Below are 17,067 nucleotides of genomic sequence, written 5' to 3'. Positions count from 1 at the left end.
TTATGAAGAAGCGACAAAAATAACTTTTGGTTAAGCATTGTATAAAAGGATGGCGTCAATCATAAGGTTGAGAACCACTGATCCAGAAGGTCATACATGTCACTTACCAGGTAGCCCTTTATTATTGGCTAATGTCTCTTTAACATCTCAAATTGAAGGGCAGGTAAACAACAATTATTCTTATTACTATTTGTTATATCCTACAACTCCACACCCCGATTCTCACCCTGACTTTCCTGTATTTCTGCTTCACACTCCCCAGGGATTAATATACTTATTAACAGGAGACGTTAGATTAAAGTGAGGAAATTTGTATGTTTTGACAAAATATCTTCGTCCAAGACGTTCTTCAGCAGCTAAGGCTGAGTACAAGTTATATTGTTTTTCTAAGATAGTCAGGAGCTGGGGTTCTATAGAGAAAGTGACAGTGACCAGAGAAGGGAGGGAGTCCCAGTTGTAGATTGTGTTCCCTGCAGCAGCTGAGGGCTGCCACTAGTGGGCAGTAGGGATCACTTGTCTTTGTATCTTCACTGCTGCAGCAACCTCACCTCAAAAAAAAGATGGCAGGACTTCAGAAACAGCTGTCAGCCGGGAAGGAGCATCTCTGCAGCTAGCCTGGACCCAAACATGAGCTTCAAGGCAGCCTGGAGAGAGAGTATCAGCAGCTCCAGGCCACTCAGGGCAGTCCATGAGCATTCAGCCTCCTGCAGCCAGCAGCAGATGCATGATCAGCAGTCCCCAGCCACACAGGAGATCAGCCACTAATCTCACAGCAAAGCTGTCAGCTCCACAGCCACAATAAGAGCCCTGACAAGGAGCAGCCAGCAGCCTGCAGGATGAGGTAGGACCCACACTGGACCTGAGCCCTCCATTCATTGTCAGCACCCTGTCACCATGCACAATGATGGCAGGGATGGGGGTGGGCTATTGTGCTGCACTCTTTAACCCTCTGTGTCCAATCCTCCTGCATTTAACCCCTGCGCTGCTTTCAATTAGCCACCTCTATGGCCAATATGGTGTAGTGGTGGGGGAGGATTGGGGAAGAAATGTCAGGTTTTAACCATTCACAGCCCAGTGCAGCGTGGAGTGGGACTGGCTGACTTGCCTCTGCCTGGCAAGGGAAGGGTTACAACCTTCATTCCAGCAAACCAATGTAAATGTGTCCTCTATAATGACATCACCATTGGATATAGTCTGTGTGTGATGCTGAGGACACCGGCAGATATGCATCTGCAGTAAGTGACCGTTATTGTGTATTTTATAGAGATACATAGTTGTTATTATTTATTATTATGGTGATTATGATATAGTGCGGGGGTAGTGGTGGGAATTCTGGCTGTCACTTGGATTATACTGATGTGTAATGTAACAGCAGCGTCGTGTGTAAATGTGTCATATATATATATATATATATATATATATATATATTAGTATGTATATGTACAGTATGTATGTGTATGTATACAGCCGCCATGTAGTAGATCGCTCCTGCCTCTGGATGACAGGCACATACCATGTTCATAAAGCAGCATCTGAGCATTTTTCTGCACTGACATGCTCCTCGGCAGCCATACTGGTCCAGGGGCTCTTATGTAAAGGCCTTATCCATTTCCCAGAATCGCCTGCTCTCTATTGTATACTACAGAAAATATATGAGAATAGATTAGGAGATCCTGTCATCATTTTACGTCAGATTGTATCGATCAGGAATCCCAGGGCAATTACAGTTACAGGTGGATTATAAAAGAATTTTATAATTATTAAGAATTTTTTTTCTAGGTGCTTGGTGTCACCCTATAGGAGGTGACAATTTTTTTTTTATTTTTTTTTTGAGACAGCGTTCCCTGTTTTGGCTAATTTTGAAGTTTTAATTACTATGTGATCATTTGGTCTCATGTGACTAGTATAATAACACTGATATCCACATGATTCATTTAGGAACCAGTCCTTTAATAATTGATTGACTGTATTGTCCTAGAATCCTGTTCTGTTGGTTGAATAACATTTTGGGCCATACACCAAAGAATTTCACAAAACAGCTGCCATTATCTTCTATTTTTTATCTTCATGATTTTGTGGCTCAGCATTGTAATTTCTGACAGGTTGTAAGAAGCTGCCATACTTTATGGTACGAGTAGTAAGGCAGGTTCACTGCTATTCCAACAGTTTTATGCATCCGTTATTATGAGTCAAAAACACAGAACAGGTAGAAATTTTTCCATTATATCATATCTCTTTGTAGGGTCACTCCAGATTTTGGCTTACAATAACTGAACCCAAAAACTGATGTGATAACGTTATGATTGTTGAAGGAAATCTACCATCAGTAACAAGTATGTATAAACCAGGGACACTTACTCATAGATCCAGGCACCGTGACTGTGGTAATTGTGTATTTGTTATCCTTCTGTCTAAAATCAACTTTTAAAATGATGCTAATGAGCCTGAACCCGAGTCCCTCCGTGCTTTGGCTTCACAGGCTGTTACACTATGCAGAAATACCCCCCCCCCCAAAGGGAGGGGGAAGTGTTGAGGGAGCATAGGGGGGGACAGTTGAACAGCCATTGAAACTCCGGAACTCAAAGGGCTCTGGTAACACCTCCCTTAGCCCTTCTGGCTCATTAGAATCATTTTAAAAAGTTGATTTTTGAAGGAAATAGGCATTGGATAACAAATAAAAGAAAATTACCTGTCACTGTGTCTGGATCTATGAGTAAATTCTCCTGGTTTATCATGCTTGATTTTGATGGTAGATTTCTTTTAAAAGGGTTGCCCTCCGTCGCTCTCGGTGTCCCGCGACGCTGTCCGTCCAAGCAGCAGTATCAGAAGCTGTCGGAGCCAAGCTTCCCTGCCCCTGTAAACAAGCAGGGGCACAACCCCGAATGACTATGCTGCGGGACACTGTGTGCAACAGAGGACACCTCATGTGTTTTTTTGTTTTTTTTTAATCACTTCCCAGCCAGGTAAGTAAATTTTTATTCCAGTCAGACAACCTCTTTAACGTTTATTAACATATAACCAGATTTTTCAATTTAAGGTGGTTACCTCCAAGAAACAATTGTCAGACATGCCAGCTACTGAACCCCACTGATCACAATTATGGGGGTCGTTAAGCCTCAGCTTTAAAGGAAACCTACCATTTCAAATGGTAGGTGTAAGCTGTAAACACCGAGCACCAGCTCAAGTTAACACTTTTAAAACTTAATAGTGGAAGCTGCTTCGGCGCTGCGCGCGCAACGCCTGCGGCATTTCCTATGTAGGCGTGCGCACGCAGCGCCGAAGCAGTTTCTGCTATAAAGTTTAAAAAGTGTTAAAACCGCGATACCGCGGTTTTAACACTAACGAAACTAAGCACCGGCACCAGCTCACCCTGAGCTGGTGCTCGGTGTTTACAGCTTACACCTACCATTTGAAATGGTAGGTTTCCTTTAAGTGAGACGTTGTGCACAATTTTTTATTTGGGCAGATAAGAAATTTCAGTTGTTTTAGAACCGAGGTCCATAGTGCCACATGATAGTCTGTTCACACCAATATTATGGCTTCCATTGTTCTTGTTTTCATATTATATTCTTTGAACTTTTTACTACATGAATCCAGGAAAAGACTACACAAGGTTTGCTTGTTGTCTGCTACCGTGGAGACACATAGCACTGCATTGTATGGTCAAAATTGTATTCTTTTTTAAAATAAAGGTTACATTTAAATTAATAAATTAAGCAACATCTAAATCCTGCATAACCTTTAAAAGGGACAAGTGTGCTTTGTATAGTTGCAGTGTAGGCCTTCATTTAGTAGTGTAGTAAATACAGCTGATACTGTAAGTTATTTGGTTGGGCTCATATTCCATGTGTGAAGTCACCGGTGAATGTTATTAATGTTCCAGGACATGTTTGTAAATTTGGTGGATAAATAGGCCTGAGGTTTATAAAATAGCTGCGTCTTGTGATCCGGGGATCTTGTGTAAATGTTTAGTCTGTTCTTGGCGTCTTGCTGTAATTCATTTCTATAAAGACGAGAAAGAATAGCTGCAAACTAGTCGTGTAAAAATCTCCTCACATCACATTTATCAGGGGGAACGGAGCTGGCAGATTTAGAATATTAAACAGACTATTTGTGAAAGTTGTTATTTTTAGTTTACCCCTGTTTCTTGATCTAACCTTTAAACTGTACAAGAAATATCCACTTTAAGAACCCGAATCACATTTTTACTCCGACCAGGCCCTTTTCATTTTTTGCTTTTCCATTTTTCACTCCCATTTTTATTTCTTTTTACCTTTACAGAGCAGTATAAGTACTGTTTTTGTAACAAATTGGACTTCCTAGTGACAGCATTTCATATTCCATGCTGATTACTATGAAACTGGAAAAAATTGCATATGTGATGAAATTGTAGAAAAAACACATTTTCACTATTATCTTGTGGATGCAGTTTTTATGGCTTTCGTTGTGCACTCAAATTGACACGTCTACTTTATTCCTTTATTTTTGTTTCAGTTTGCCCTGTTATGATGAACAACTGTATCATACTTTGACTTACAGACTTTTATAAGCTATCATTTTTTGCGGGACTTGAGGGCGTTTACATTGCTACCATTTTGGAGACTGTACAACCTGTTTATTACATTTTGTTATGTGTTGCACAATGGCAAACAAATGGCATTTCGTAAATTTGGGCGTTATTTTCCTTTGGGGTTCACCTCCAGGAATAACCGTTTGTATATGGTTATAGATTGGGACTTTTGGGAGGAGATGATACCTAACATTTTTATACGTTTTTAAATCTGTTCTAGGACTAGGGGAGTGATTTGATTTTTTTTTTCTTAATTTTTTTTAACTTTTTAGACCACCAGGGGTACTTTAACCCTTGGGGGTCTGATCATTACTACCATATACTGCAATACCACAGTATTGTAGTTTATGGAAATTTTGCTTAAGAGCTATAACAATGTGCCTTTGGCAAACTGTAGACCCCTCCCAATGCCAGGTCCTGGAGTCACATACAGACGCCAGGCTGCCATGGGAATGGACTGTCTCTCCTCACGTCACGAGGAGCGACAATCCAACCAAAAGATGGTGGCGCCCAGGTAAATGTTGGCAGATGAATGGTTAACACTGCTTGCACTATTCATAGTTGTCAGGATGGATGTTGGATGCATAATGCAGCCAATACTCGCTCTGTACCTCGTAATGCGTTAAGTGTTTTTTAAGAAACTGTCTTTTATTCCAAAATGTACTGTAATAAATCATTGAAATACATTTTTTTTATGAGCGGTACCTTTACCAATATATGTTATAAATCTGTACAGTGTCAAACCATCGCCATTTTTCAGGCTATGAGACAGAGGGGGTTATTTATCATATGATATGATAGCACCACTGAGCATCCAGCGCAGCCAATTACATCAAGAGGCACCACCCTACATGAAAATTTTAAGGTCCTACGTGAAAATTTTCAATCCCCCCCCCCCCCCTTCACGTTTTGGAACTGTCAGAAAGTGGAAAATGATCACAAGTGTTAGCAAAAAACTGTCATTTGGCCACTGGCGTGCCACAGAAGCCCTGATAAATGCCCCCCAGAAGGTGCGTGTACTTTTTTAAAGCGCCCTTTGTCTCTCCTTCTGCTTTCTGCCTTAAGCTGACAGGTTGAAGTGGGGGCCTCACCATAATTGTGTTTCTAGGTGTCAAGGTTCAGGAGATATGGGAGATATGACCATTTACAGTTTGACACTGTCATGTGTATATATAACCCTAACTCAGCTTATACTCGAGTCAACTAAAAAAACAAAGTCGAGAATCACCTTTCTGACGTCACCTGTAGGTCCTTTTCTGTCTCTGATGTACCGGTGCCACTTCGGGTTCTTCCGCTACTCTTCGGGAAGTTCTGCTCCTCTTCGGGTCCCCTTCGCGATGCCAGCGGCTCACAATGACGTAGGAAAGCGGCTGACATCATTCTGTGTGTCGGCCGAGCACGGAGACCCAGAGAGGAGCCAAAGATGAGCGGAAAGACCCGAGCCGGCACCGGAGCATCGGAGACAGAAGAGGACCTATGAGGGACGACGGAAAGGTGAATTCAGTGTTAATTTTTTTTCCTACTACAGGGGCTGGGCAGGCTGTATACTACAGGCGCTGGGCAGGCTGTATACTACAGGCGCTGGGCAGGCTGTATACTACAGGCGCTGGGCAGGCTGTATACTACAGGCGCTGGGCAGGCTGTATACTACAGGCGCTGGGCAGGCTGTATACTACAGGCGCTGGGCAGGCTGTATACTACAGGCGCTGGGCAGGCTGTATACTACAGGCGCTGGGCAGGCTGTATACTACGGTGGTTGGGCAGGCTGTATACTACGGTGGTTGGGCAGGCTGTATACTACGGGGGTTGGGCAGGCTGTATACTACGGGGGTTGGGCAGGCTGTATACTACGGGGGCTGGGCAGGATATATGCTACATGGGCAGGCAGACTATATAGTAAAGGGGGCTGGCAGCTTATATACTGGGAGGCTGTGACCAATTCATTTCCCGCCCTTGACTTATGCTCTAGTCAATAGGTTTTCCCAGTTTTTTGTGTTGAAATTAGAGGTCTCGGCTTATATTCGAGTATATACGATATATATATATCTCATGGCCATCATGATGCGGTTAAATAGGGAGCTGTCAGCTGTTTTTAAGCTACTGACCTACCAACACCCAAGATATATCCGTTCTAGAATCCGCCGTTTTAAGTTACATCCTGTAAAAAAATTACCAAAGTCTTATGCAAATGACCTCCATAGTACCTATAATTCATGCTTCTTCTATCTTATTAAAGATTAGAATTTTCTGCTCTTATTCCCAACTGTCTTCAATTGCCATTATCTCTGGTTCTGTAACTCGCAGAACCTTAAAGATGTGATACCAAAAACATGGTTCCATGTTCCATACAGCCCAACATGTGACGCTCCCCCTTGTGCCTCTAAATGTGACTCATCTCATGATTTTTGCAGGTCATTTGTATTTGTATCAGATTTAGAGGTAAAAGAAAGAATTCATTTCATACCCTACCTGATGAGGCTTGTTGTTTAGTGGAGTAATCTAGGTATTATGATGGTGTCCATTTTAACCAGTTTTTCTGAATGTGCACTAGTTATAACATTTATTTTGTGTGATGCATCAAATAATTTCCTTTCATGGAATACTTTTATGCCTGAGTTATGAATGTGCTATATATGTGGTCTGCATGTTTCTGCTTCCTAGAAGAAATCCCTAAGCCTTTTCTCACCTACATGAAGATTTATAGTGTGTCCATAAATGTAAATTATCCACTTACACAAAGTGCAAATGGCTTCATATAAAGCCTTACTATATAAAGCGTGCCTTGAAACTCTTAACTGGAAAAAAATGCAACAAACCTGGTCATTACTTATCCACCTGGCAGCCAGGACTAGAGTGTGTGTATGTATATGTATATACACACTCAATTCTCTAAAAAAAATTAAAATATTTATAATGGTGCTATTGACCTAAAATTCTCACCAGGTATCTTTAAGAAGCCATCTAATCCACATTGACAAGGAAATCAGGCCATAGATATCCATAAATTAAGTTATGTGTAATAATGAGAAAGTATTGAACACATGAATAGAGTTGAAAAAAGATGTGGAAAGGCATGACACAAGCTGAGATCTATCTGTAATTCTAAAGCAATCCTGCCAGTAAGGCCCATGCAACGACCACCAGATCACAGGGACAATAGAGGTCTATGGCACCTGCTCATTGTACAGTGAGCACACATTGTCTCAAAGCACCATGACCTGGATGCGCAGTCACACTGCAAAAGATTGGACATGTCCTATTTTCTTCCGGATTTGTGGCTCCTGTGGAGAGGGGTGTGGAGCGCTCAGCACTTACTCTTCTGCACCCAGCCATGTGCTACATCCGGGTTCTGGCCTACCAGCTTGTTCAACTGATGTCCTAAAATGGTGTCTTACTAAGGTACCACACAGGTCTCAAGGCCTTCGCAACCTTATTGTTGCAAAACATTCTGATGGCATTGGTTACAGGGGAATTTGTAAACTACTGAAGGTTCCTGTTGGATCCACTGTTAGAAATAACATAATTTCACCATAAAGAATTAAAATATTTCAGGTGATTTTTATAATATGTCGCACAGATAGGACATGAACAGAAGATCACTGGGGTAAGTTGTAGCCTTAAAGGGGAACAACCCATTTAAGCTCATGGCTTGGAGGCAAATGGAACACTTGCAGAAATTTTTGTAACAAATCTAAGATGTGTGAATCCACAAATCCAATTAAATCTTAAAAATAGCTGCCAACTAGCAAGGTCAATCCAAGAAACTTGCAGGATTTCCCGGACCGAACTTCTGAACACTGAACTGAAACTCAGTTCCATAAGTTCTGCAAATGCACGGAAGCGAGTTTCATGGGTAAAACTGGTTTGTGGGCACCGGGCGTAAAACAGGCTAGCACTTGAGTATCAGTATGCAATTGGTGCATCTATGGGTGTGATCTATGGCGGCTACTGGATAGCTATGCAATGGCATTTCATTGGCATTTCATTTACTTACCGAACATTTATCAGTGCTTTTACGCCAGAAAACTGATGTAGAAGCACTGAAACAATCACAATTTTTGTAAGAAATTACAATTAATTCTACAACTCTGTCAGCTCCACGCCATGTGAGATTCAGGGGCCTGCCCACTTCAGATCACCTAGTGCAGTGATGGCAAACCTTTTACACACCAAGTGCCCAAACTACAACCAAAACCCAAATATTTTTTTTGCAAGGTGCCAATGCGAGAATTCAAGCAGTTACTTATTACTCCCTGCTCTTTCAGAGGTTTAAATTGTATCGGCATCTGAGGACACCAATACAGTAGAAAGAAGGAGAAGAAGTTTGGATTATCATTGTAGCTTCCTTCTAGGGTCCTGGGCTGCCTGGGACTGCAAGAGGTCTTGAGTCCTGTCTGGCGAACCCTGCCCTGGGGTGATGGCAAGGGTGCCCATACAGAGCGCTCTGAGTACCACCTCTGGCACCCGTGCCATAGGTTCGCCACCACTGACCTAGTGTATCCAGTGGAGGGTAGGGCTTCATTATATGGGAGCACGGAGCAATGACATATGATAAATCTTCCACATAGTATTCAGCACAGTGTAACTGCACAGTCCCCCAGTAATCAGGACTTTTTTTTTGCTCTCTTGTAATGCATAAATATTAGTTAGAAGAGCAGCTGCTGCTGACTTTACAATCCCATGATGAAAGAGACACAAAGATATCTGATGAAGGTCTCAGATATTGTTCGGACATCACACAAACCATGCTGAGACACTGCTGCTCAATTTGTGAAATTACAATTGGGGTTGATTGGGGGCCAGTTCACACCTCTGTTATTTCATCAGCTTTTTGTATCAGTTATTATATCCCAAAGCCAGAGACTATACAGAGATAAACTATAATGGAAAGATGTGTTAGATCCGTGGTTTTGGCTCACAATAACTGGTGCTGAAAAAGTGATGAAATAAATGAATTGTGAACTAGCCCTGAGGATAGACATAATGGAATCGCCCCCTTCTCCTCATATGGTAAGATTAGCTGCCTCACTTGTGTGTGTTATTACATAATATGTATATTGCTTGGAAAAATGATGGTGATTTTTACTTATAAGAGGCAAATAAAATGTCATTAGTTTAGTTGCTCTCAGCAGGGGACCACATTTGCACTAATGTTGGAGCTTTACTGCTTTGCTGTAAAGTTTCTTACATAGAAAACTCTTAAGATCTTCTTTTATATTTTTTATATTAAGTGCCCACTTATAACTTGCCATACTACGTTTGAGTTATGCCCCCTTCAAGAAAGTTGCACAAGCTCCAAAACTGAAATGAGGCCCAAATGTTCATAGGTCCTGCCAGCCTGTAACCTAGCAACACCGGCAGTCTTCCCAGATGACACTTTTAGACATGTGCCCCATTGTTCCTTCCCAACCTTGGTTATCATGAGTGATTCCTGTTTTCTGTATGGACCTAGACAGTGGCTAATTTGTTATCATGATTCATGCCTTGATAAATAATCGGCTCTTGGATCCTCAGCTCTTGATGAGGTGACGCAGGACAGTCACTTGTGTGTGGTAAAACGTGCCACCCTTTTATAGTGTGACAATGGGGGCTGCTGCTCAGAAGATATACAGCACATGTATAAAATCCATGAGCCACACACAAGTGCCAAGAGTCTCCGGGCAACTTTCCAGGTGTATTATAATGTTTAAAACTGAAAACCTTACACAGACAATATGTCATCCTGCTGCAGTATGTGGATGGGGTGAGGATACACTCATATGGGGGGCATTTATCATGCCTTCTATGCCAGTTTACAAGGCACGAAAAAGTTGCAATTCCAGGAACTGCCTACACTCTACCAAACTTACTATAGCCTGCGCTAAATTTCAGCACAAATCTACGCCAGACCGGATCATTCAGAAACGTGATCATGCACCAAAACTACTAAGAGGCCAGAGTAGTAACTCTGCGGTTTTGAGTGCTGGTAGGGCGAATATTATGACTGTTGTATCTTTAAATAGAAACCAAAAGCTCAGTTCTAGTTACTCAATACAATTTCAAATGGTACAGAAAATACAGGGTAGACAATTTAGAGTGTGGTTGGACTTCGCTGGTGGAGGAAGGGGTAGCCTACATTATTCCCTCCAATAGGTAAAGGTGATTGAAAATGCATTGTATACCTGCAGTGTCCTAATAATATAAATGATAGTTTAACGTAGTACCTGTGATGGAGCGTGAAAACTCCCAGAAGGTAATTGTATCCAGTCCAAATTATCTGTTATTCACCTGAAGGATCCAAAGAGGTTTCTGCATCCAAGAAATTGGCATATACAGGGGCGTAACTATTGGAGGGTGCAGAGATTGCGGTCGCACCGGGCCCAAGAGTTTTAGGGGGCCCTTATGGTGTCACTTTCCCATATGAGAAGACTATTGCTTTAAATCATACATTATATTCGGGGGCCTGGCACAGACTTTGCACTGAGGCCCATCAGCTTCTAGTTACGCCACTGGGCATATATTGATGAGGTCCTACAAGTAGTGCACTTTGAATAAGTCAGCAACCATTCGGAGCAGCCCTGGCCAGTGGCTGCAACTTGCTAAACAGTTCCATTGGTGTGACGTCACTCAATCCACGGATCGTCCAAAGGAACAATCATATACAGACTTATGTTGTTTCTATAGTTACAGATTTCAAACAATTTAGTCCCAGATTTCAACAATTTAGTACCAAAGTTCTGTGTTGCTCTCTTCCATCACCCCCTCTATATAACTTAGAAGTGGGAGTGCAATGGAAAGGAGTATCAGATGACCAGACTACATCCTGGGGCCCTTGTAGTCTGTTACCATGGTACATCTAGGTTTCTATCAGGACATTGTTGCTGCTATAGAAATGTATTAAGCAACATTTTCAAACTTTTTTTCTGAGTTTTTTGTCAGACTGGTCCACCATCGAAAAAATGGTCTGAATTAGATTAGATTTTGTGAGGAGACTTGCGTTGAAGCGATGCTCATCCGGATACCGGCCTATAAAAGCTCCTGTTAGCTAATCATATAAGAGGAAGTCATTGGAGCATTGCATGCATGGACTGTTGTGTAATGTGGCCTTTTAGTTTAGTTATGGGAAGATTGTTGTGTTTTATGAAGGAATGTGTTTTATTATGGGAATTTGCACAAATCATTTGACTCATGCACAAGTTTAAAACCTCTGAGATGTTTGTTCTCTGTCTACACTACCTCCCCTTCTTTACTTATTATGCAACCATTTTTGCTTCCTAAAATAAAACCCTTCCTTTGATAAATGAGGTATATATGTATCAGTATAACAGGCTTATCATAATCAGTTTACTACTAAGCTTATAATAGTAAAATGCAGCACAAGTGAGTCAAAAGTTTTTTTTTTTACAACATCACAACCCAAGGATTCTTCCATTTAGACTTTAGCCATTTAGTGAATTTAAAATATTTTTTATTCTTGGTGTATGGGCATTATCATGTTCGGGATTGTTCACAATGTATTCCATGCAACTGGGTGGCGTCAGGAGATTAAGGGAACCCATGTAGTGGAATGGTGGAGGTTCTTGTAGGATCATTGGGAAAAAACAGCCAGTTTTATACTGGGGTGATTTGGCATGCTTATCTTGATCTCCCAATGTGCGTATACTGTATTACCATTCTTAGTGGAGTTTTGCATTCAGGGTGGGCAGTACTACAGTTATCACTATCTTAGCAGTATGTAGCATGCATGTAAAAGGGGTTTATTTATACAGCATAGCACAAAGAGCTTCACTGTTTCTGTTACTCCGAAAGTTACCGTACTACCCTGATTCTGTCACTCCAGATTATCGCTATGGGAATTATGAAATAGTGTTATAAAGTATGTGTTCATCTGGTTTTTTGTCTCCTGGCTGGGTTAACCGGAGGAGAAGCCATGTTTGATTGTGAGTGAAATATCCTTTTAACTGTGCTTGGGACCCCAAAAATGCCCAACTCTCCCCAGGGATGCATTATAGTAGTTATATTATTGTACATAGGGGGCAGTATTATAGTAGTTATATTCTTGCACATCGGGAGCAGTATTATAGTAGTTATATTCTTGTACATAGGGGGCAGTATTATAGTAGTTATATTCTTGTACATAGGGGCAGTATTTTAGTAGTTATATTCTTGTACATAGGGGCAGTATTATAGTAGTTATATTCTTGCACATCGGGAGCAGTATTATAGTAGTTATATTCTTGTACATCGGGGGCAGTATTATAGTAGTTATATTCTTGTACATAGGGGCAGTATTATAGTAGTTATATTCTTGTACATAGGGGGCAGTATTATAGTAGTTATATTCTTGTACATGGGGACAGTATTATAGTAGTTATATTCTTGTACACAGGGGGCAGTATTATAGTAGTTATATTCCTGTACATAGGGGGCAGTATTATAGTAGTTATATTCTTGTGCATGTGGGCAGTATTATAGTAGTTATAGTCTTGTACATAGGGGTCAGTATTATAGTAATTATATTCCTGTACATAGGGGACAGTATTATAGTAGTTATATTCCTGTACATAGGGGATAGTATTATAGTAGTTATATTCCTGTACATAGGAGGCAGTATTATAGTAGTTATATTCTTGTACATAAGGTCCAGTATTGTAGTAGTTATATTCTTGTACATCGGACAGTATTATAGTAGTTATATTATTGAACATAGGGAGCAGTATTATAGTAGTTATATTCTGTACATAGGGGCAGTATTATAGTAGTTATATTCTTGTACATAGGGGGCAGTATTATAGTAGTTATAGTCTTGTACATAGGAGGTAGTATTATAGTACTTATATTCTTGTACATAGGGAGAAGTATTATAGTAGTTATATTCTTGTACATAGGAGGCAGTATTATAGTAGTTATATTCTTGTACATAGGGGGCAGTATTATAGTAGTTATATTCTTGTACATAGGGGCAGTATTATAGTAGTTATATTATTGTACATAGGGGGCAAAATTATAGTAGATATATTCTTGTACATAGGGAGCGGTATTATAGTAGTTATTTGTGAGAAATCAAAAAGTGTAGCAAAGGCAGGGAATCCAGCATCCAGAAAAGGTATATACGATGAAAAAGGCTGTTAAGACATATTCAAAAATTTAATTTTCCAAAGTTAAAAAAGTACATGGAGTACATGAAGCATGGACACAAAAAAACAAAAAAACGAGACAAAAACATTACAGCGGTAATGGTGTACAAGTCCTGATACATGTCCCCCAAAATCACTAAAGGAGATTCAGAGGTTGCAGTCACACCTGGTCCCAGATTTTTTTCCTGCTGATTGATAGAGGTTTTCCTTAATGAATTTTATTCTGCCTTTCCGTGCATCAGATAAACAAAGGCCTCAGCACCCATAAGTACATTGTGGGTAGTGGTGTAGGAAGTGTTTGCAGGTAGCATTAGTATTAGGCATCAATACAGTGTAATTATTCCTCCTGTCCAACTTTCCTGAAAGTGGCATCACATGCTCCACTGGCAAAGATCCTGCCATGTGACTGGACTGGTATCTGTCTATTGTGGCATTCCTTGGCACCAGGTTGTGGAAAACTCTTCATGTGATAACATACAACTTAATACTTTAATTACTAATAATACTAAAGGGTTTTTATCAATCTCCGCTTCAAGTATTTCTTGCGCCAAAATTTGTTTGTAGAAAGGTGAGAGATCTGGGTGACAACCAAGGGCACAGCTTGTTAACCAAGCTTTCTAAACACAACAACTAACAAAAGATGAGTGGATTTTGTACATTGTCGCAGTTGAAGTTTATATTATTGTGTCACTCACAATGAGGTGTAAGGTTAAACTACACATTTTTAAACAGTGCCAGAGTTATCAAATCATCTAATACTGAATGATAAATCTTGATAATTTTAAGATTGTAGATTAACTGTATACCTCTTATTTGTTGCCATTTATCCAGAGGTTGCATTAATGCCTGTACAAGCTTCAAAGATGCTGGTACAGGTGATATTATTTTTTTTATACATATGCATAAATCCGCACATGACTTTTCTATTTTCTTCTCCAGACAGGACCGCAACCTGCAGCCTCCTTATGTTCCTCAATGCTCTAGTGGGGCCCAGATGAAAGTCTGTGACCAGAGAACAGTCGGTGTAGACCACCGATGCATGATTGGTCACGTGATCTATAACGGCCATGAGCTGCCTTTGGCTGCAGTCACACCTTGCAGTTAAAATGCTACTGGCCCTTTAATCAGTCCTGTCACTTTGTCCCTGTAAAAAAGACACGGGACAGAAGATGGCTGCTGATCACATGTCCTGCTCCTGCCTCGGCAGGTCATGTGATTGCGACTATGTTTGTAGTTGATTGGCTGCAGTGCATCCAGTATGTTTTGGTGAGATATCTCAGTGAGGTGATGTGCAGTGATGGCAGTTACACAAATCATTACAATGGTAACAGCACAGGACAGTCTGTTACTGTTTAAACAAAAAAAATAAGAATTTTAAAAAAGCACAAAAAATTCTCCAAGATTATCTTACGGTCTGGTGGGGTTTGTGGTGGCAGTCGCCGACTGGTCTTGGGACTGGATTTGGTGAACGTGGAGAACCCCTTTAACTGTTTGATAATATTCTTGATAGCACATAGAACATATGATCCACCTGCCACTTCATTCAGTTAGTGAGAACAATCTGATAACACAACAACTTGGTACAGACCCCAGTGGAAGGCTTAGATCCTGTAACATGTGCTGGGGTGGATCCTTGGTGACATACAACAACCACCTTTTATCCGGTATTTATATATATATATATATATACACTGTATATACGTATATAATTTTTTTTTTAATAGGGTTGGTGATGATGATGAAGTGGCATTAATTATGATGATGAAGTGGCAACAATTATGCAAATTAGCCTAAGAGGCTCATGGCTCCATAGATGTCAATGGAACAGCCCCTGGGGCTCATTTACATAATTTGTAAAGCCTTTTTTTGTAAAAACAAAGGCATGGGAACCTTAAAGAAGAGCAGACTTCCTTTAAGGCCCAAAATTGTTGCAATAGTAAGGGGTTATCAACATAAAACAAGCCTATACTTAACTGTCTTCCATGGTATACGTCACCGCTGATCCCTTTTGTAAACGGAGACTGCAGTTGAACACCATTGAGGCCAGTGAAAGGCTCCTGTAGTGTCCATGTTACCATCATCACAACAACCCCTGTTTGCAAACCGAGACCAGCGGTAATGGAAGTCAGCTGTCATAATTTGTTGTAATATTGTTTTATATCAACCCATGCTATCTGACTAAAATGTCATAATCTCTGACGAGCCCTTTAATTCTGAGTGATTGTTTTACTTTATGCATCGAAAATGTAATGGTAGAAGAAGCACAATTTTCAGAGACGGTGGTACCCCTTTCAGACCCCTGCAGGTGCCATTCATATATATTTTTTTCATTGTACCTTGTTTCCGGCCTAAGCACATTAGGGGATAGTGTGTCTTATGAGTACATTTGGTGGAATACATGAGCTTTATATAACAGAAAATCAAATGCGCTTATTTGGCCTGGAAAATAGTAATAGTTAGGGATATGCGTTATTCCAGGCGGACTATTTCTGCTCTTAAGACTCCGGTCTTCTGACCGCATCATCCAGCAAGACGGCAGCTACTGCATTAATCAGACCTACAGGAATGGTCACATGACTCTGCCTCTCTTCACGCCGCTCTTCTGCAGCTGGCTAGAGCACAGGCTGCTGAAGTAGTCTGTGTCCCTGAATTCTGCGCACCCTTCCTCCCCTTTCATGTCATTCCCGAAATGCAGAGCATCCTGAGAGTACAGCAGCCCTGGATGTGACCTCAGATCTGCAGTAAACCTGCATCTTCCTATGCCTGTGGAGAGCGCTCGCTGCATAGGCCATGAATGCAGTGGATGATTTCAGGTAGGACATCATAGGAGGATTTTTTTTTTGCAGCTCTTTGCATCTGTATTATGAAGTGTATGGTAAAATGAGTCTTTATTATATCTATCTATATTATAGCTATCTCTGAATTCATGTCTATCGATAGAACCTATAAAGATGACTGCACTGAGGGATAAAGATGACAATTCATTTTTTTGAAGGGGGGGAGGGTGGTATTAGACCAAAAAAAAAGATTACTAAGCAAAATAGTACACATTACAATGGTGAATTATTACTGAATGAATTGAAAGAAATGTTTGTATTGTCAATTCTTGTGTTTTGCAATAGAGTTTAGGTTACAAGCACTGTATCTGTATATTCTATATTACACACATGTGGCCAAAAACTGTAGTGAAATAGCTGTGATAATCTACCCTAACTAAAGTTGGGATAGTATCTGGGAGGATGGTTTGCAGGTTAGGGATTCACTCTAAGAATAACCCAGACTAGTAACTTTTGTTCTGATAGAACTGTCCCATGTTATATATCACATGATTGAACGTAATAATGCAACATCTAATCCTTTATGGCTTCCACTGGCTATGAC

The 17,067-nt window shown here is 40.7% G+C and overlaps 1 protein-coding gene across 6 annotated transcripts in view; it reads left to right on the top strand.

Annotated features, from left to right (window-relative positions):
• Nucleotides 1-508: 508 nt before the first annotated feature.
• The window catches only part of EVL (Enah/Vasp-like), a 104,293-nt gene continuing 87,734 nt past the window's right edge, over nucleotides 509-17,067 (top strand). For 4 of the 6 annotated variants that reach the window (XM_072116169.1, XM_072116168.1, XM_072116167.1 and 1 more), the window contains exon 1: nucleotides 1,149-1,235. In XM_072116169.1, coding sequence (XP_071972270.1) covers nucleotides 1,204-1,235 — 32 coding nt within the window. In that variant the 5' untranslated portion in view covers nucleotides 1,149-1,203. Of the gene's footprint in view, nucleotides 842-1,148; nucleotides 1,236-16,272; nucleotides 16,500-17,067 lie in introns of those variants that run through there. The other 2 variants (XM_072116166.1, XM_072116164.1) reach the window with 2 other exon arrangements.

This window comes from Engystomops pustulosus, chromosome 7 (assembly GCF_040894005.1).
Source record: "Engystomops pustulosus chromosome 7, aEngPut4.maternal, whole genome shotgun sequence".
Taxonomy (NCBI): Eukaryota; Metazoa; Chordata; class Amphibia; order Anura; family Leptodactylidae; genus Engystomops; species Engystomops pustulosus.
The sequence above is the reverse complement of the archived record's forward strand: the minus strand, read 5'-3'. Positions and strand labels throughout refer to the sequence as shown.